The sequence below is a fragment of the Hypanus sabinus genome, chromosome 4 (assembly GCF_030144855.1).
Source record: "Hypanus sabinus isolate sHypSab1 chromosome 4, sHypSab1.hap1, whole genome shotgun sequence".
In the NCBI taxonomy this organism is placed as follows: domain Eukaryota; kingdom Metazoa; phylum Chordata; class Chondrichthyes; order Myliobatiformes; family Dasyatidae; genus Hypanus; species Hypanus sabinus.
Genome location: NC_082709.1, coordinates 111,673,112 through 111,695,228, shown reverse-complemented (window position 1 = coordinate 111,695,228; position 22,117 = coordinate 111,673,112). Strand labels below are relative to the sequence as shown.

Genomic DNA, 22,117 nt, shown 5'->3' with positions numbered 1-22,117 from the left:
TAGAGTCTACTAAGAGTCTCCTGGACAGGTAATATGGAGCTCAGAAGAATAAAGGGCTATGGGTATCCCTAGGTAATTTCTTATGCAAGGACATGTTCGGCACACCTTTGTGGGCTATAGGGCCTATATTGTGCTGTAGGTTTCCTGTTTCACTGACCTTGGAAATTCTTCCTTCTGCATTCTCTGTAATCCCACAAAGTCTGTTTTTATATTCTCTCTACATACCCATTGTTACAGCTAGTACTTGCCCCATTGATGTGACTAACTTTACTCTTTTTCCCCTCTCTCTTTACCCGGATACCTCACACTGAATAGGTTTGCCATCCTGATCATCAACTTTTCACCATTCACTTGATCTCTCTACACCTCTGACCCCGTTTGGTTAAATCACCGGCTTCCATTTCGTCACGGCACCAAAGTCAAGGCAGTTCACAGGTATCACTACCCTCCTGTTTGGCTGAATGCTCTCACAGGGCAACTTCTCCATTGGCTACCTCCAGACAGGGATGCTAGTGTGGGGAACCAAGGAAAGCCTATGGTTGTGTCGGATACGTCAAACATTTTTATGCAACATTCCACCCCCCCCACCCCACAGATCTCTATTCTCCCTTTTCTCACCCTGACAGGCCAATGGTTAAAGTTAAGCTGCAGCCGACCCAAACACCTCAGCTCTTTCAGTTGAATTCAAGTTTAATTGTCATTCAACCATACATGACTGCAGTTACTATGGAGTCAAGGTGCTGAAACACATTACCAACAGTCACACACAAGAACACATTCATGGGGTACAAGAGTCCTGACACCCTCCATGACGTGATGCCCAGTCCTCGCACATACACGTCAACAAACCCCATATAGGATGCCAGTAAAATACAATGACACAATATGCATGTATACAGTCCAGACCCCACCAGCCCACCAATATCATCCGCCAGCCTGCTCCAACACCCCTACACCTGCCAGGTGACACCACAGCTTTGAGTCCAGTCCTCGTGTCCTCAGCGCCTATAAAAAGTATTCATGCCCATTGGAAGTTTTCACGTTCTGTTTTACAATACTGAATCATATTGGATTTAGTTTGTCTTGTCCTGACACCGATCACTAGAAAGACTCTGTTATGTCAAAGTGCAACAGATTTCTACAGAGTGATCTAAACTAATTAGAAATATAAAATACAAAATAACTGACGCTGTAAGTATTCACCCCCTTCAAGTCAATATTTAGTAGATATACCTTTGGCAGCAACTACAGCCTTGAGTCTGTGTGGATGGGTCTCTATCAGCTTTGCACATCTGGACACTGCAATTTTCCCCCATTCTTCTTTACAAAAACTGCTCAATCTCTGTCAGATTGCATGGGATCATGGGAGAACAGCCCTTTTCAAGTCCAGCCACAAATTCTCGACTTTGACTTGGCTACTCCAGGACATTAAACTTTGTTGCTTTTAAGCCATTTCTGTGTAGTTTTAGCTTTATGCTTGGGTTCATTGCCTTGCTGGAAAATAATTTTTCTCTCAAGTCTAGTTCTCTTGCAGGCTGCATCAGGTTTTCCTTCAGGATTTCCTTATAATTTGCTGCATTCATTTTATCCTCTACCTTCACAAGCCTTCCAGGGCTTGCTGCAGTGAAGCATCCCCACAGCATGATGCAGCCACCACCATGCTTCATGGTAGGAATGGTGTGTATTTGAAGATGTGCGGTGTTTGGCTTACACCAAGCATAGCGTTTAGACTGATGGCCAAAAAGCTCAATTTTGATTTCATCAGATGATAGAACTTTCTTCCAGCTGACTTCAGAATCTCCCACATGCCTTCTGGCAAACTCTAGCTGAGATTTCATGTGAGCTTTTTACAACAGTGGCTTTCACTTTGCCACTCTCCTATAAAGCTGCGACTGGTGAAGCACCCGGGCAACAGTTGTTGTATGTGCAGTCTCTCCTATCTCAGCCACTGAAACTTGTAACTCCTCCAGAGTTGTCACTGGTTTCTTGGTGGCCTCCCTCACTAGTCCCTTCTTGCACGGTCACTCAGTTTTTGAGGACAGCCTGCTCTAGGCAGATTTACAGCTGTGCCATGTTCTTCCCATTTCTTGATGATGGACTTAACTGTACTCCAAGGGATATTCAGTGACTTGGAAATTTTCTTTAATCCATCTCCTGACTTGTGCTTTTCGATAACCTTTTCGTGGAGTTGCTTGGAGTGTTCTTTTGTCTTCATGGTGCAGTTTTTGCCAGGATACTGACTCACCAGCAGTTGGACTTTCCAGATACAGGTGTATTTTTACTGCAATCGATTTAAACACCTTGACTGCACACAAGGTGATCTCCATTTAACTAACTATGTGACTTCTGAAACCAGTTGGCTGCACCAGTGATGATTTGGTGTATCATATTAAAGGAGGTGAATACTTATGCAATCAATTATTTTGTATTTTATACAAAAGAGTCTTTCTCGATTGACCAGCATCAAAAAAGCCAAATTAAGTCCATTGTGATTCAATATTGTAAAACAATAAAACATGAAAACTTCCAGGGGCGGGGGGGAGAGTGTGAATACTTTTTATAGGTACTGTACAAATACATGTAGAATATTAGTAAAAATAGCTGTTATGAAATAAACATGATCATCTACTTAGATAATTAAACTGAACAGGTAAAATAATTATGTACACAAGGTTAGAAAGGAATAATAAGTGCAGTGTCATATCTGGAGCATGTTCAAATAGTGGGGACCAGCAAGGTTACAAGCAGCTTGTTACTGGTGTGATCTACATTCCAAGGACCTGTGGTCAAAGAAGTTAGAGCTTGTGAAGCATCAGAAAGGGAACGTAACATCAGTATGTTTCTAACAAGGAGATAATAGTTTCAGTATGGCCAGAGACAGGATATGAACATATGGGGACCTAGGGTGCAGCAATATGGAATTGAAGGAAAAAAATGGACCACTAGACTATAGTAGAATGGAGGAACAAAAAGGGATTTATAGTTCAAACAAGAAATAGATACTGCTCTCTGCATGAAACATGGATAGCTAAAGGTTGTGTTGATCACTCCCTGATGGCATCTTGTAATTGTGAAAGACCTTGAGATGACGGGGCGGCAGAACCAGGAATCGTGCAGCCAGAGAGTTCTGAGATAGAGACCAAAAAACAGGAAATACACACCAGGACAGGGAGCATCTGTGCAGCTGCTCATGATTGTCAATGCTGTCCATTTTGTCATAGAACTACAAACATGAGAGCTGGTCTGGAATGAGAGGGGCTGAAACAAACTGAAAAGCAAAACCACAGACAGCGTATTCTTTAGATTATCAGCTGATTCATGTGCACATTGGCAGAGGGACAAGATATCACAGTGAACGTACAGCTGAGGAAATAGTGACAGCCAGTGGATATTTTGAGGGGAGGGGTATTAATATCAATGCTGAGGCTAAAGAATGCTCCTCTGTTAAGACCATAGAACACTACAGCATAGTACAGGCCCTTCAGCCCTCCATGTTGTGCTGACCTATATAATCCTTAAAAAAAAAGTACTAAACTCACACTACCCCCTAACCCTCCATTTTTCTTTCATCCATGTGCCTGTCCAAGAGGCTCTTAAATACCTCTAATGTTTGAGCCTCCACCACCATCCCTGGCAAGTCATTCCAGGCACTCACAAACCTCTGTGTAAAAAACTTACCCCTGATGTCTCTCCTAAACTTCCCTCCCTTAATTTTGTACATATGCCCTCTGGTGTTTGCTATTGGTACCCTGGGAAACAGGTACTGACTATCCACCCTATCTATGCCTCTCATAATCTTGTAGACCTCTATCAAGTCCCCTCTCATTCTTCTAAGCTCCAAAGAGAAAAGTCCCAGCTCTGCTAACCTTGCTTCATATGACTTGTTCTTCAAACCACGAAACATCCTGGTAAATCTTCTCTGTGCCCTCCCCATAACACATCCTTCCTATAATGTGACCAGAATTGAACACAATACTCTAAGTGTGGTCTCACCAGAGATTTGTACATGACCTCTCTACTCTTGAACTCAATCTCCCTATTAATGAATCCTAGCATCCCATAGGCCTTCTTAACTACCCTATCAACCTGTGCAGCAACCTTGAGGGATTTATGGATTTGAACCCCAAGGTCCCTTTGTTCATCCACACTCTTAAGTAACTGTCCATTAATCCTGTACTCAGCCTTCTGGTTTGTCCTTCCAAAATGCATCATCTCACACTTGTCTGGATTGAATTCCATCTGCCATTTTTCTGCCCAACTCTTCAGCCTGTCTATATCCTCTTGTAACCTTCGCCCACCTATAGCTCCATCCAGTGAGCAAATGAAATAGATTTGGGGCTTTAAGTCAAGAACTTTGGGAAGGGTAAGAAATCTCATCAGGTAAAATGAAAATTATAAACAGCCCCTAATATATGATAGGTGTAGATGGTCAAGAGTCTATTTAATTGAACAAAAGAAATGGAAAAAGACAAACATTTTCATATTTCACTACAAACGAACCTTTACTGGTCGCATTTTCAGTTGTTATTTTTTGTTGAATGGCGTTCAGATCTTTCTGAATTGTCAAGAAGATCTTCTCCAAACAGTGAGCTTCTTTACACATCTTCCAGAATTTCTCTGCTTGTCCTGTAGATATTCAGAAATTACTATTAGTTACAGAAATTACATATTTGTATAGTGTGTGCTTCTTGGCAGGTTCCCTGCTAGGCACTCTCATGCTAGGAGACTTTATTTAAGTCTCAGGTACAGGTACCAGACAGAAGGAAAGACACAAAAAGACTAAGGGAGCGTAATAGTCATCTGGTGAAGGACAAACATTTTTGTGTGCATATGTTGGACAGACCTGAGCTTTCTGGAAAGTTACCTTTGACTGTTTAGAGAAAAGCCAGAGATTATGATAGATTCAAGGGGCTGGGTCAACTGGTTACAGAATAGTACCAGCAACTTGGACATCAGTGGGTAAAGATAGGGCAGAATAAATTTAAAAGTTATGTTGAGTTTGAAACAGGCCAATAGGACAGAGGGGAATAAAAATTGGAATGAATGATCTGTCAAATGGCCTCTTGCCCAGCAATAAACAATCAAAATTAATTCAATGGAGGGGAGAGGGAGAGAGGGAGGGAGAGAGGGAGGGAGAGGGAGAGGGAGAGGGAGAGAGAGATTTCACTGTCACAATGTGTAGCAAATTCCAGCTTTCCATGTCCTTAATTCCCCTTTAGAGTTTATACATTTCTGTATTCCCTTCACTAAGTTTAAGCTACATCAGATCATCAATAATTAAGTGAAGAGAAGCCGACTGTGGCCTAAAGAAAGTTCAGTAAATAAAGCGGTTTGCACGTTGAAATAGTTTTCAGTTGAACTGGTCTTGAACTATTATAACTAAACTAAAATTGAATATGATTAGTTATAAATATGATGAATAAAAAGTCATTACCACTTGACTCATATCAATTTATTTTATTGAAAGGAAGCCTGGTGATTTATTTTCAACCAAACCTTTTATTCGGTGAAATTTGCCACAGGTTCAACACATTGAGCCACTGGGTATAAATCTAGTAGTAAACATAGAAAATAGGTGCAGGAGTAGGCCATTCGGCCCTTCGAGCCTGCACCGCCATTCAGTATGATCATGGCTGATCATCCAATTCAGAACCCTGTACCTGCTTTCTCTCCATACCCCCTGATCCCTTTAGCCACAAGGGCCATATCTAACTCCCTCTTAAATATAGCCAATCAACCGGCCTCAACTGTTTCCTGTGGCAGAGAATTCCTCAGATTCACCACTCTCTGTGTAAAGAAGTTTTTCCTCATCTCGGTCCTAAAAGGCTTCCCCTTTATCCTTAAACTGTGACATAATAAAGCAACATAATAAAAATGTCTCAAAAATATCTGCCAACTTACTACAAATTTCAGTATGACCAGACCCCAGCAACTGCTATTAAATTTACATATTGTAAATATTATGTTAGAAGTAAATCTGTCAAATCAGAACAGCAGGAACAGCTCCTCAAGTAGTTACAGAATTAACAGAAGTGTAGCAACACGACTGGATTTCTTGTGTATATACAGTAGTTTGTCTTTTATTACCTGATACTTCACAAGGTTCTCTGACTGCAGCTGAAGTCCCTTCTCTGCTGTCCTGGCCATTGTGCTGCACGTCAATGTCCTGTCGGATTTCTTGCTGTAACAAAACAAAAGTCTATGCTTGACCCTTGGGTGTTCCAGCGAACTTGGGAGTTTGGATCTGAAGCCCCCAACTTCTCTACCACTGGGGATTTTCCTTAAAACACATCTGCATTTGATATGGACACCAATTGCTAAGATAAGTGAACAATTTCAACATGGAGAGGTGGTAGAAATGTCATTAAACTATTCTCCAGTATGCTGTGAAGTCATTCTTTTCTTGGGACTATGCTCATCTTAGATGAAAAGTAAATTTTGATCAACTATGTGTACCGCTTCAAAATGTGTTGATCCTCTCATGAGGTGCAATTCTTAAATATAAAGAGAAAATGCTGGAATCATTCAGATGATCAGGCACAGCAGTTGGAAGAGAAACAGAGTTAATGCTTCAGATTGAAGGCTTACTGGGGGTTGGACAAATACTGGCTTGAATCAACTGAGCGATACTTACACTCAGTGAGTACTTCATTTAAGAACATCTGTACATCTGGTCATTTATGCAAACAAAATTAGCCAATCACATGACAGCAATTCAATGCATAAAAGCATGCAGACATGGTCAAGAGGTTCAGTTGTTGTTCAGACCAAACATCAGAATGGGGAAGAAATGTGATCTAAGTGACTTTGATGGTGGAGTGATTGTTGGTGCTAGACAGGACTGTTTGATATGTCAGAAACTGGTGATCTTCTGGGATTTTTACACACAACAGTCTCTAGAGTTTACAACAACAAAAAAATACAATGAGTGGCAGTTCTGTGGGTGAAAACGCTTTGTTATTGAGAGGTCAGAGGAGAATGGCCAGACTGGTTCCAGCTGACAGTAACTCAAATAATCATTCATGTTAACAGTAGTTGACAATAATAATATCTCAGAACGCTTGTGGAACCTTGAAGTAGATGAGCTACAACAGCAGAAGTCCACCTCAGATTGAAAGGTGTACCTGATAACAGGGCATTGAGTGTTTATGCCATAGTGAACAGTGATAACCAAGCTTGATCCTAACCTTGTCAAAATTACACATCCATAACAGACAGTAATTTGCAATGGTCCAGTTTCTAGTTTCTATCAGAGGGTACCACGAACAATTGTACTGTTACTGTTCTCAATGCAGATGAAATCTGTTAACATAGAGTTGAAACAAATTGCTCCAAGTCTTAGCAATGTAGTATCTCATTAAGAGAATTAGCAAAGATGTCCTTTCCCTTAAGTTAAGTCATTTAAGTGCAATCTATTTGGCTTGAATTTCCACAGTTTATGATTATACTTCACTGCCTAAGATTATTTATATAGGGGGAAAAGCTCAGCACTGTATTTCATTACTTTGGCAGTTTTAGCAGTGTTCAAGCCAAGACAGTTTAGAAAGACACAAGAGAATTAATTGGGTGACAAAGCAGAGTTACCAAAATCCTGTTTAAGAAGAACATTTATCATGGGAGGAGGCCATAATGAAAGTGTGCAGAGCAGAAAACAAAATCGGAAGTTTAATAAAAACAAACACAACTACAAATCTGTCAGGTTTTGGAGGGACACATATACTCATCCTTAACGTTTGTAGTCACATGTGTGTACACGTGTCCAAGTACTCAAAGTTATTCATATATCTGATGAGCGATTGTGCAGGGAGGGGCTTGGTCTTGGTTTCCCCACCCTTGCACAGTAACCCTGCAGTTTGGGAGAGATATCAGAGAGTGACATGCAAGAAGGCAGGAACAGTGGACACCAGTGATGGAACAAAGGTGAGAGGTTGGTGCATGAAGCTAGAACTAGTGGAACAGAGTTCAAAGGAGATTAAAAAGTAAAACAACCTTAAAATCAAAATGTTTAGGAATAAAAGCAGACAGCTAAAATAATTCTCAATAGAAATTATTCAACTATGTAATAAACAATCTTTGAACAATATTAAAGTGGTTAGATCCATTTCATTCAGCAACTGAAACTTCTGGTTAGCTGAAAGCTATCTTGCCATTACTTTGTTCCATTTAGTGAATAACGTGGAGATGAAGAGATCAAAAGAACGCTGACTGTTTTTTCCATTTTCCATGTCCTATTCTTTTCACCACTGCTCTTAACTATTTGGTCTGGGAAGATTAGTCTTTTTAAAGCTGATAGAGAAAGGGAAGGTATTTGGTTGGATGACAACTAATTCAGATGCTATTAGGCAGGATCTTGGGAGTGTAAATTGGGAACGGAAGTCCAGATGCAAGCGAAGAACAGGATGGCCTGAATGAGGGTAGGACCACCCGGGGGAGATATGTGTCTGGGAGTGGTGGAGGTATGGAAGGTCCTTAATGAATACTGTACTTTACCTCAGTATCCAGCAGGCATAAGGAGTTTGGTGAATGTGTGGACAGCACAGAACAGGTTAATGTCTGGCACATGTTGAGTTAAAAAAGAGGTAGTGTTGGAGCTTCTGAACAATATTAGGATAGATAAATTCCCGGGGCCAGATGGGATGCTCCCCAGATTACCATGGGAAGTGAAGGAAGAGATTGCTGGGGCATGGATGATTATCTTTTCATCCTCCCTGGATGCAGGTACTAGAGGCTAGGATGATGACAAACATTGTTCTGTTGTTCAAGAAGGGTAACAGGGATAATCAGGTTACCATAGACAAATTATTGATCTTGGTTGGGTTCCCTTGCACAGTAGAAGTTGGGGTTCTACCTTGAGTTGTACTTCAGCCACCTACAATCTGGCAACTTTGAAAAACTAAGGAGATGAGATTTTCTATTTATTTATTTAACTTGTTCAGACATACTTGATCTATGTTTGTGCTTGTGTCAGTGCAGTTCCCATCACTTGACTCGTGTTCCTCTGTAAAGAAAAACATCAGTTTACTTGCATGAAACTCTTATAGACATTCAATAATACAACTTTACAAAACATGTCAACAATTCTCTTCCTCTTCACTGAGGATGTGAAGTTAGAACAAAATAAACTACAAATAAACCTCGAACAACAAATGTTGACAAAAACAAGTTTTATTTTTAAAAGACCCATACTATATTCCAAGAGAAATATACTCATTAAGGCCAATTTCAAACATGCTGATTATGGGACATCAAAAATGCAGAGAGAAAAAAAAACAGGGAGATATTTTTGATAATAAAGGCAGAGTACTAAATAAAACAATTTAAGAATTTTTTTAAAAAGCAAAGCAAAGAAATGTTGTAATGAGATGCAACAATATTGAAAGAAGTAATAGTATTTTACAGGAATTTTATTAAAAGGAAAATTAGAGACAAGGGCACAAAATATGAACAAGATGAACTCACAGAAAGGTAAAGAATTAGCAGAAACGCTGCATAAATTTTAATCAATAAACAGCAAGCAGGTATTTCGCTAGAGGATGGGCTTAAAAAGAATAGCAATTCTGTTTGAAGAGAATGGGAGAAAACTTTTTAAAAACTATTACAGGTTTCCCCCGCTATCCGAAGATAGAGCACGCCTCTGAAACCTTTTGTAAGCCGAAATGTCGTAAAGCAAAGAAGCAATTACCATTAATTTATATGGGAAAAATTTTTGAGTGTTCCCAGACCCAAAAAATAACCTACCAAATCATACCAAATAACACATAAAACTTAAAATAACAGTAGCATATAGTAAAAGCAGGAATGATATGATAAATATACAGCCTATATAAAGTAGAAATATTGTACGTATGGTGTAGTTTCACCTATCAAACTCGGGAAGACAGCAAGCCAAAATCGATTTGGCGAACAAAAAATCAGCACGTACACATGTGCATGTACACGCATATGCACATACACGCATGTACAAACAACTACCCGCACAAGGCTTCATGGTCATTGTAGTCTTTCTCAGGGTAAATACACATATAAAGCAGGCTTCTTTTTCTCATAAAAGCAAAAATCCTCTTTGGTTAGCGAAAACAGGTACTAATGCAGGTCTTTTGTAACAGCAAGCTGGTCGTAAAGCGAACGTTCGAAAAATAGGAGCCACCTGTAAACTAAAAGGGAAAAATAACCTAGGCCAGAATGGTAAATCCATGCACTAGCAACATAGTAAGTAACAGGCAGAAAGAAACGCCTCACAATTTACCCCCTGCCAAGCTGTCAGCAGCCGCCTGTCTCACATGTGGAAGGGTACGCCATTTTCATTTTGACCGCATTAGCCCCTTAGTACCTAAAAACTAGGGTGGAAGTCTATCATCCTTGATCCCAAAGAACTAACCAAGATGCAATAACACCAGGGAATCAAACTGATAACTTAAAATTTTTCACAGAAAAAAGGAAATGAAAAGGTCCAGTGGTGAGAAAGACAAATGCAATATGAGCATTCACTTTGAGAGGATTAGAATATAAAAACAAGGTTGTAATATTAAGGCTTTAAAAAGGAGCTGGTGAGGCCTCCTCACCAGTATTGTGAGCAGTTTTGGGCCCCTTATCTAAGAAGGGATGTGCTTACATTGGAGAGGGTTCAAGGGTTCAAAGGAGGTTCACAAGAATGATTCTGGGATTGAAAGGCATTTGAGGAGCATTTGATGGCTCTGGGCCTGTACTCACTGGAATTCAGAAAATTGGGGGGATGGAATCTCATTGAAACCTACTGAATGTTGAAAGGATTTGACAGAGTAGATTTGGAGAGGATGTTTCCTATGGTGGGGAGTCAAAAGATCAGAGTTCACAGCCTCAGAAACAGAGGGATGTCCATTTAGAATGGAGATGAGGAGAAATTTCTTTAGCCAAAGAGTGGTGAATCTGTGAAATTCATTGCCATGGGCACCTGTGGAGGCCAAGTCGTAGGGTATATTTAAGGGCAGAGGTTGATAGATTCTTGATTGGTCAGGGCATGAAGGGATACAGGGAGAAGGCAGGAGACTGGGGCTGAGAGGGAAATGGATCAACCAGGATGAAATGGCAGAGCAGACTTGATGGGCCAAATGGCCTAATTCTGTCCCTATATCTTATGGAAAACAAGTGAACAACAGACCAGCCTGTTCAATGAAAGTGCCAGGAAATATACTAGAATCTTTACCAGAAAAAGTTACAGAAAAATAATCCACATGGAATCCAAAAGGTTTAGTCAGCATGGAATCTGAAAGGTATAGTTACGATTAATTATTCTGATAACTCTGTGTGATACAATCAGTGTTGAAATGATCATCTTTCATCATTTGGGAAAAAGAAACTTTATCAATATTTGTAGATGATATCAAACCAGACCTACTGGCAGCAACAGGGAAGGAAGAACTTGGTAGAGCTGACTTCAGAAAACTTGCAAACGCAGGTTGATAAGTGACAAACGCAGACAAGAAGTAACACAGTTTAACAGAAAACAGGCAGAAATAACACGTATCCTAGGAAATAAGTAATGCAGGTGGGTTAAAAGCAGATAGAGATAAAGGCTGGCAAATCATTAAGCAATACTGCAAGTCAACAGAACAACTGAAAAGTTAACATTGCTTATTCTTAACTCCTAGCAGTAACAGTGAGCAATGTAGGTCTGGTTGTACTTAGTACTTTGAACACATCTAGCTTCCTCCCATAAAACAGGACATAAAATCACGAGAAATTGCAAAAATAATTTACAAGAACTCTGCGATCGCAACGATCAGAAGCAAATGAACAGCTAGCTGCCAGCTGTATTTTGTGAACACCGATTTAAAGATGACCTCATAGATGGGATAGAGTGAAGCAGAGAAAATATTTTTATGAGAGAAATTATAACTAGGAGCCATAAAATACAAAGTAGTTGCCATATAAAAAATGTATAGAAATGAGAGGTTCAAAGAAAAGCTACAGGGCCACAGGAAACATGGCAAATTTTATAAACACCTTCAAAAGGGAGAAAAGGCTAGTACATCAGAACTGGGATGAGGAAGATAGAATGAAAGATTTGTTTGCAAGTACAGTATGGACTAGTTAGACTAAATAGTCCTTATCTATATATTATATTAGTTCTGGATACTTCCTTCACCAATGATTAATTGACAAAGCTCTGAAGACCATGTTTAGACCATTTCAGCCCAGGCAGTGCAAAATTAAGTGATCATACCTAATATGAGAAGAGGATGAACCCACGAATTTTCAGTATCATCAATTCCCTGAAAAGGAAACAAAAAAAATGTTAAGTTAAATACCAGGAGGCAAGTGTATTGAATAATCTATTACTTTGAAACAAAACTTATTAGCTTATGACTAGAAGGCACAAATTTAAAATAGCTAGTAACAAAACTGAAGGAGTGAATTTATTTTACACAATGACCTACAACCTAGAGTGCATTACCTGAAAAATGGAAGATCTAATTAATGGTGGCTTTCAAAAAAAAAAAATCAGATACAGGAATATACTGCAAGTAAATGGAAAATATTACAGATTTAGAGACAATCGGGAAATGGGTATATGATGTATTTTTATTTGAAATGCTAAATTCAAATGCTAATGTAGCACTCATATCTACAGTGATGAAATGCTTTGAGAGGTTGGTCATGACTAGACTGAACTCCTGCCTCAACAAGGACCTGGACCCATTGCAGTAGGTCAATGGCCTTAGACAACCTGGACAATACAAACACCTATGTCAGGATGCTGTTCATCGACTACAGCATTTAGCACCATCATTCCCACAATCCCGATTGAGAAGTTACAGAACCAAGGCCTCTGTACCTCCTTCTACAATTGGATCCTCGACATCCTAACCAGAAGACCACAATCTGTGTGGATTGGTGATAATATCTTCTCCTCACTGACAATCAACACTGGTACACTTTCAGGGGTGTGTGCTTAGCACACTGCTCTACTCTCTATATACATGTGACTATGTGGCTAGGCATAGCTCAAATACCATCTATAAATTTGCTGATGATACAATCATTGTTGGTAGAATCTCAGATGGTGATGAGAGAGCGTACAGGAGTGAGATATGCCAACTAGTAGAATAGTGCCGCAGCTGGCAACATCAATAAGATGAAAGAGCTGATTGTGGACTTCAGGAAGGGTAAGATGAAGGAACACATACCAATCCTCATAGAGGGATCGGAAGTGGAGAGAGTGAGCAATTCCAAGTTCCTGGGTGTCAAGATCTCTGAGGATCTAACCTGATCCCAATATATCGATGCAGTTATAAAGAAGGCAAGACAATGGCTATATTTCATTAGGAGATTGAAGAGATTTGGTATGCTAACAAATACACTCAAAAACTTCAATAGGTGTACCGTGGAGAGCATTCTGACAGGCTGCATCACTGTTTGGTATGGGGGGGTGGGGTGGGGAGTGGGTGAACTACTGCACAGGACCGAAAGAAGCTGCAGAGGTTTGTAAATCTAGTCAGCTCCATCTTGGGTACTGGCCTACAAAGTACCCAGGACATCTTAAGGGACCGGTGTCCCAGAAAGGCAGCGTCCATTATTAAGGACCTCCGGCACCCAGGGTATGCCCTTTTCTCACTGTTACCATCAGGTAGGAGGTACAGAAGCCTGAAGGCACACACTCAGTGATTCAGGAACAGCTTCTTCCCCTCTGCCATCCAATTCCTAAATGGACATTGAACTCTTGGACACTACCTCACTTTTTAAATATACAATTATATCTGTTTTTTGCACAATTTTAATTTATTCAATATACATATATTATAAATTGAGTTACTTATTATTATTTTATTCTTTTTCTTCTATATCATGTATTACATTGAACTGCTGCTGCTAAGTTAACAAGTTTCTCAACACATGCCGGTGATAATAAACCTGATTCTGATTTTGAAATAGTTGCCTCTGTGCTCTGTTATCCTACTATTCTAAATTCAATGAAGTAATTGTTACGATAGCCTTAGTTGTATGTGTTTAACATGACCAACGTCACAAGCCATTTCATGAAAGCAAATTGGGTGAAACAACAACTGGAAGTGCTGGAAACACTCAGCAGGTCAGGCAAGCTACTCTGACACAAGAGTCACCGATCTAGAGTGTTATTTCTGTTGCCCACTGACTTCACTTGACCTACTGGTGATTTGCAGCATTTCCTGCTTTTATTTCAGATTTTGAACATCAGTAGTTTCATGATCCTCAGAACCTGGGTCAATTACAGTCAGACAGTTATCAGATGCTAGGTGGTAGTCCACTGTGGTTTGCCTTCAGACAGTGAGGTTTATGAAGTGTGGGAAGTCCAAGCCAACACATTTGTAAACACAAAGTGCCACCAATCAGGACACATTTTGCATAAAAAGCAGGTGAAAACCAGGAATTCACTCTCACAGAATGATATTCAAACTAAGACAATTGAATACTGTATATCAAATGAGACTGATACTCCTGTTGGGAATGATGTTGAGGAAATGGAAAAGCAAGTACAGTGGATTTCTAAAGCCACACTCTCACGACTTCAGTGGTGCCCAGCTAGCAGATGTTCCGGACTATTGAACATTACTTCCTTTAATACTCCAATACACTTTGAAGATCATCTTCTGAAGATGACACAATGAGTTTTCCAACAAATCAGATGAGTTGAAAGAGAACACAATTACAGGTGTCCCCCGGTTTACAAATGCTTGCTTTATGCCTCTTCACTTTTACATTAGTAACCTGTTTTCGCATTACAAAGAGGATTTTTGCTTTTACAAAAAAATTTTCTGTATAAATTAATGGCTCTTCGCTTTACGCCATTTCTGCTTAAGATAGGTTTCATAGGAACGCTCTACCTTTGTAAAGGGGGGGATACCTGTAATGTGAATTTAAATAGTATCAGTTTCAGAATTTTAATCCAGTTTCAAAAATTAAATCTGGAAACAAAATAGCTACTGGCAGTGAAAGTGGCCATGTATGGGTGTAGAATCCTGTTCTAGTAATGGTAACTTAAACATCAATGTCTTTTTAAGGAAGAGGGATATCACATCCTTGAGTACCAACACCATTTCTCTTTCAGAAAGGTGGAATAGTGTCACATTAGCACATGAGGATTCAGGTGACAGAAGGGTGAATTATTCAATGTTACAACTAGGGACAATGCAGTCTTCCATGGATTAAAGCATAAACCAATTAATATTCAGTTTGTGGAAAAGCATTTGTTATTAAATGTTTTACTATTATATAAACAATCACAAATGAAACATTCTGTTTCGCAATATTGTTAATCATATCTGACTGTCAAATTTGTAGAGATCACCCTGGACACCAGATTTGCCTGTTCCTGTTCAGTTCATTTGATGACATACAAAGGCAACCCTGCTACACAGAATTCGGTCCCTCCTCTCCAATACTCCAACGCACCTCATTCATTAGGGCTTCTTGACCGTCGCCTGGACTGCCTGTACCAAGCAAGGAGAGTGAGCATTCTGTTCCACAGAAAAAGGAGGAATGGTTTAAGAACAAGAGACATTCAGACTACATACTTGAAGATTTCACAGAGGATTTACTGAAGCAAAAATCATTCATCATTTATTTATAGAAGAATTTTAAAATCTAGAAACACCAAGATTTAGCAAGATTTTATGATCTAGAACCACCAAGGATTGTTTAAATCTAGAAACACCAAGGATTGTTTAAATCTAGAAACATCAAGAATTGTTTAAATCTAGAAACATCAAGTACTACTTATTAAAAAGGCTGACTGCACTGGCTGTTTGTTACTACTTCTATCTCTGGCTCAGAAGGTGAGAGTTCAAGTTCTAGTCCAGTGATATCACCACATTATCATGACTCGTAGGAAGACTGAAGACATTCTGCTTTGCTGAAAATGCAGACTCCTCAGCTGAAACTGTCCTCATTCAATTCTTTGGGTTTTTGGAATAGATCCTATCCCACTATTTGAAGGAGGAGCAGTTTTGTTCCTTCTGTTTTGTCCCGCAAACATCATCGGATAAAAATAATTCTGTCATTGATACGTTACTGCTTGTGGGGTTTTGTGGTAAACAGAGTGACCGGAGCACAACTGTGACTTTGGAAGTATTTCAATGCCAAAATATGCTGGCCTTTCAAGATCCTAAAGATGCCGCTTAACAAAGATACCAGGATTGTTATTACATTTCTCGCATAAACCGAAGCAGAGAAAGAAATCAACATAGAAAAAACTAAGGTGTTTGTTGGTGCACAGAAAAAAACAATTTAACTAACGGGCTTAAGCAGCAGCTTATCTGATTTTAGCCAGGGTCTCTGCTGGGTACGCCACTGAGGTGATGCTCACCTATCAGGCTGATAGCATTCTTCCCTCTGACTTTCCATTAATTGATCACAGAAGCATAGCAGAATTGCTCAATAACCGGATTCTCTGCCTACGTGAGGACATACAAAATGACAACAAGCTCCAACATCAGCTTTCCCTTTCTCCAGCAACCCAAAAACCACCGAAATATATTCACAAGAGAAGGAAACCTTCAGCTCCAGTTTGGGAAATGACAGATCAGCTGAAGGAACCCTGGCTCTGCTGTGAGTTTGTATCCCGAAACCCATCCAAACACAAACCTAATCTTCAATAATACATTCCTTCAGACCACAACATGCACCTGATGTTGTTTTAATCTTTGCTTTCGAATTTCATTCAGTATATGTAATATACATGTTAACTGCGATATTTATGCCTTGAATTAGTTCTCATTTAAATTCACATTTTAGTTAGGCATACCATCCGAAGATTCATCCATTCCTTCTGCTTGACTCGGTCTGGAACTACAGGATAACTGAAATACAAAAGACACAAAAATTGCAGGGGAAATGGACGGAACAACTAACCAATAATAGCAAACCCCAAGAGATAGATGACATTTTAGTTATTTTCTTATGACTATTTACTGGATACTTTAATGCATCCCAGTCGATAAATTGAAACTATTGAAATTCTCATTACAAAACAGTAAAGCAGCAGTCAATAAGTTCAAAAATTTGTTGTTCCTCTCTGTGCTTCTGCCGGCTATCTGGCCCGTCGAGCCTGCTCCGCTGTTCAATAAGATCATGGCTGATCTGGCCATGGACTCATCTCCACCTACCTGCCTTTTCCTCGTAACCTTTAATTCCCCTACTGTGCAAAAACAAAGCATGCAAAAGTTTTTCATTGTATTTCCATACATGTTACAACTATAAACCAACTGTATAATCATGATACCCACCTTATTTTGTTTCCAATCATTATTTTCAAGCTTTATTTGTTTTGATCCAGTTTCTAAATGTAACGTTGAACAAACAACAACAGCCATTTTGATTACTGATGAATTTAATTGCATCAACACCATTTTGTTCAAAAGCTTCTGCCTTAATTCCTACTGGATTTGTCATTTAGCAAATTCATCGTCTTCTTTTAAACAATCTCCTTTTATTAAACAAATACAATTATTGTCCTGAATAAGGGCTATGATAAAAGTTATTTGGGAAAAACTTCATTCCTGCAGAGTGGAAATTAAATCCAATGGCTGCTTGTAGTCAGATTTGTCTGTTTGGAGTTTATACTGGGGCTGGTAGCAGCAGTAAAGCTGCAAAAAAATACATTCAGAAAACTTAAATGGTACAGGTGACCCAGGTTCAATTCCTGCCACTGCCTGTACGTTCTCCCCGTGACCGCATGGGTTTCCTCCACATCATCTGGTTTCCTCCCACAGTCCAAAGACATACCGGTTGGTCAGTTAATTGGTCATTGTTAACTGCCCCTTGATTAGGCTGGGATTAAATTGGGAGATCACTAGGTGGCACAGCTTGCATAATTAAGTAATGTTGCTATGCTCTAAAGCAATGCCTTCAGCAGGCAATATTTCAGTCTTCCCACACAGCAACAAACTGCATACAACAAAAGGTAACACCCCAACAAACTGATGCAATGTCTGTGATCAAATGTATGTAGACTGAAATGCTAGAAGCCCACTTCTCTTTGATAATGGTTGCCAGGAAATATGTCTCATAACCATTGGCTTAATATGCAAACAAAGTTCAAAGTAACTTTATTATCAAAGTACATATATGCCACGTCAGCCCTGAGATTTGTTTTATTCAGGCACACTCAGTAAATCCAAGAACCATAATAGAACCAACAGCACAAACAAACAAGCAATGTGCAAAAGACAACAAACTGTGCAAATACTAAAGAGAAAAAAACTATAATAAATAAATAAGCAATAAATATCAAGAAAATAAGATGAAGAGTCCTTGAAAGTGAGTCCATAAGTTGTGGGAACATTTCAGTGATGGGGTGAGTCAAGTTATCAGCTCTGGTTCACGAGCCTGATAGTTGAGGGGTAATAACTGCTTCTGAACCTAGTGGTATGGGTCCTGAGGCTTCTGCACTTTTTCCCCTTCTGGCAGTAGCAAAAAGAGAGCATTGCCTGGGTGGTGGGGGTCCCTGATGATGGATGCTGCTTTCCTGCGATAGCACTCTGTGTAGATGTGCTTAATGATGCAGCCAGTAAATGTACGTTCCACCACACATCTATAGAAGTTTGTCAAAGTTTTAGATGTCATGCCAAATCTTCTCAAGCTCATAAGGAAGTAGAGGTGCTGCCATGCTTTCTCTGTAATTGCATTTACATGCTGCGCTCAGTACAGGTCTCTGAAATGATAACACCAGGGAATTTAAAGTTGTCCCCCTCCACCCCTGATCCCCGATGAAGACCAGCTCATGGACCGCTGGTTTCCTCCTGAAGTAATGATCAGCTCTTTGGTCTCGCTGACACTGAGTGAGAGATTGTTCTTGCGGCACAACTCAGCCAGATTTTCAATCTTTCAATATTTGATGGAGATTATGGAGGAGATGCTGTTGCCAATCCAAGCAGACTGGGGTCTGCAAATGAGGAAATTGTTGACCCAATTGCACAAGGAGCTATCGAGAACAAGGTCTTGAAGCTTACCGATTCAAGGCAGACAGTCCCTCAAAGTATGCAACACCAGCAGCACTGTAAGAATGCATCAATCCTCATTATGTAATCAAGGATTGGACTAAGTGAACTTAAAACCAAATGACTTAGGATAAAAGCTCCATCACTGAACAATGGTATTGTTCTGTTTTTGGGCAGAGCCAATTTAACTCCAAGCTTTAGAATAAGAAAAAATGATGGAAAGACGATTAATATAAGCCAAATAAACTTGTGAGGCCAGGTTCTGGAACCAGAGTGCTAGAAAACTACGAGCAGCAGAAGTACAAACAACACACACAAAATTCTGGTGGAACGCAGCAGGCCAGGCAGCATCTATAGGGAGAAGCACTGTCGACGTTTCGGGCCGAGACCCTTCGTCAGGACTAAACAGCAACAGAAGTATCCATTTTGTACAATATATCCCCAGGTCACTTTTACAACAAGATGAAAAAGGATGATAGGACTATTATCATGCTGATGATGTGCAGTGGGTTTGGGTACCAGTTTATTAATTAAGGAAATGGCCTTATGGAATTTCGGTAAAGTTACTGGAGTGCCAGGCTTGATCACTGGGATAGATTCAGATCAAATTTTGAGTCATGTAAATTTAACCAGCCAGTTGCAGAAGACAATAATATGCACACAAAAATATAATTATACCATCTTATGATCTTACCTTCGAGAAATTGATATATTGGGTATTGGCTAGTTATTGTGGGTCAGAGCTTGATTTCAAACATAGTTACCACGGTACAACTAATGTTTCACCCTGAGGTATGACTAGATTGTTATCCAAACAATGAAGACACAAGCAGCAGAAGCTGATAATTTTATTCAGTTAGTAAGATTATAGCTGATCTTTTTTTAAAACCTCTTTGCCCCTTTTCAGCAATAGCTCCTTTGTCAAAACAGTGATGCTTTGCATCAGCAATGTTGACCTAAAATACTAACAATATTTTGATACGTAGTATGCCATATTTTACTCACTGGATTTAGCACTGAGTTGTATGTGGCAGCCAGTAAATATTGGCAAGTCATCACTTTCATCTGTGTCAGAACTGTCTGCCCTTAACAAAAAAAAATGAAAGCATATTTAATTACAACTACAGTGACACAGTAGTAACATTAAGGCAGACTGATTGTGTAATAATTAACTGGCAGCCTGGTTTACATTTCACCTCAGTCAATACCACGAGAAAACAGATGGTCCAATTTCCATTTCATCTGTAAATATGTGGCATAAGAACAATAGCTAGATATTGTTGTATCAGCCGAGACACCACACACACACACAGAGCTCAGGCAAAGACCCCTTCACCAACACCCAAGAGCCAGCAAACTAGTCAACCTAACATAGGTGTGACCATAGAATCATTTCCTGATAAGCAGGATCTAAAACCAGAGTGGTACAAGTCAAGAGACAGTGACCCTCTAACTCTGTGAACCCTCATGGCTAAAACATCCTACAAGGGAGTTGCAACTTTCTGCTGTGCACCTTCACAATCTCATCTCCATCTTAAATCTATTCCCCCCCCCACCGAAACTTCAGACTATGCCCCCTAGTTCTAGTCTCACCTACCAGCAGAAACAACTTCCCTGCTCTATCTTCCCTTTCCCATACACAATTTTATATAGTCCTATAAAGTGCCCTCACTCTCTTCTGAATCCCCAACTTCAAAGTAGATTCATTATTAAAGTACAAATGTGTTACCATTTTCTTGCAAGCATTTACAGGGAAAAGGAAGAAATACAATTTAATTTATGAGAAACTACACATAAACGTAGACTGACTGACGAACAACCACTGACAAAAGACAAACTGTGAAGATAATACTGAAAATATGAGTGTAAAGAGTCCTTGAAAATGAGTCTGCAGGTTGTAGAATTGATTCAGAGTAGTGCTTATTAAAGTTGTCCATGCCGGCTTAGGAGCCTAATGGTTAGAATCTGACAGCATATAGAGCCTATCTGGCCTGTGCCAAATTATTGTTCTGTTGTAGGATAATAACTGTTCCTGTACCTGGTGGTACGAGACCCAAGGTTTTTTGACCTCCTGCTGAACAGTAGTAGTGAAAAGTGGGTGCCCAAACAGTGGGGGTCTTTGATGATGGATGCTGCTTTCTCCTGGCAGTGCTCGAAGACAACGTATTCAATTGTGGGGAGGGTTTCACCTTTGATGGAATGGGATACTTTCTGTCACCTTTTGCATTACTGGGCATGGTGTTTCTATACCAGACTGTGATGCAACCTGTAGGAGCCATGAACCTATTTTGTCTGTCTATATTATATTTTAATTTAATTATATTATAATTTGTCAGATGGGTTGGGGTATGGTAGAAGCCATGAGTATAGTTACGTATTCATGCTTTGTCTCAAGTCAGTTTGATTAAAGACAGGGAGTAGGCATGTGGGGTGGGGGGGGGGGGAATGATATTTTTATGTTGACCATTTAACACCTCTTAAATAAATTTAAATATGCTAAAATTACAAATGCTTAGACCGCGTATTTTGTTATATCGCTAGCTTCATTAGTTTTTTTTAATCATTACACGATTGTTTGTCTTTGCTGGATTCTTAATGCGCTTTTGAACATTGGAACTTTGTTATTGTGGAATGCGTCATACAGCTTCAAACCCTGTGCTTAGTCTCTCAGTGCCTTTGGTTTGTTTTCAAGTAACTGCTACACATTTTGTTAATAAAAAAAAATAGATATACCAAATGAACACCAGGCTACTGCTAAGGATTGCCTCAGACCTGTTGGCAAAATTGCAACAGTGAGAAGCCAGGAGCAGCTTGTGACAAGTAAATGACCTTTTGCTGATTTGTGCTGTGTGTCTGTGGTTTAAAAGCAGCTCGGGATGGTTCATTGGGCTCTAATTGTGCAATCGTGTGGTGTTTGCCTGAGGGTTCATCGCTAAGTTTTACTGAAGAGCTGAAATATTCTGGCTACCAACATTTGAATTGAACGCTGTTTGTTCTGTAGGAGCCATGAACCTATTTTGTCTGTCTATATTGTATTTTGTGTTGCATGTTTGTTATGGGTAATTTGTCACGTGGGTTGGGATATGGTAGAAACCATGAGTATAGTTATGTATTCATGCTTTGTCTCAAGTCAGTTTGATTAATGAATGCTCCTACAGGTTGTC

At 39.7% G+C, this 22,117-nt stretch overlaps 1 protein-coding gene across 7 annotated transcripts in view; it reads right to left on the bottom strand.

The window, feature by feature from the left end:
• phf11 (PHD finger protein 11) overlaps nucleotides 1–22,117 on the bottom strand; it is a 375,863-nt gene that overhangs the window by 32,521 nt on the left and 321,225 nt on the right. For all 7 annotated transcript variants that reach the window (XM_059967909.1, XM_059967905.1, XM_059967902.1 and 4 more), the window contains exons 7-14: nucleotides 19,959–20,038; nucleotides 17,241–17,293; nucleotides 16,760–16,814; nucleotides 15,409–15,473; nucleotides 12,203–12,251; nucleotides 8,943–8,998; nucleotides 6,088–6,181; nucleotides 4,501–4,626 (exon numbers count right to left, since the gene is read on the bottom strand). In XM_059967909.1, coding sequence (XP_059823892.1) covers nucleotides 4,501–4,626; nucleotides 6,088–6,181; nucleotides 8,943–8,998; nucleotides 12,203–12,251; nucleotides 15,409–15,473; nucleotides 16,760–16,814; nucleotides 17,241–17,293; nucleotides 19,959–20,038 — 578 coding nt within the window. The remainder of the gene's footprint in view (nucleotides 1–4,500; nucleotides 4,627–6,087; nucleotides 6,182–8,942; nucleotides 8,999–12,202; nucleotides 12,252–15,408; nucleotides 15,474–16,759; nucleotides 16,815–17,240; nucleotides 17,294–19,958; nucleotides 20,039–22,117) is intronic.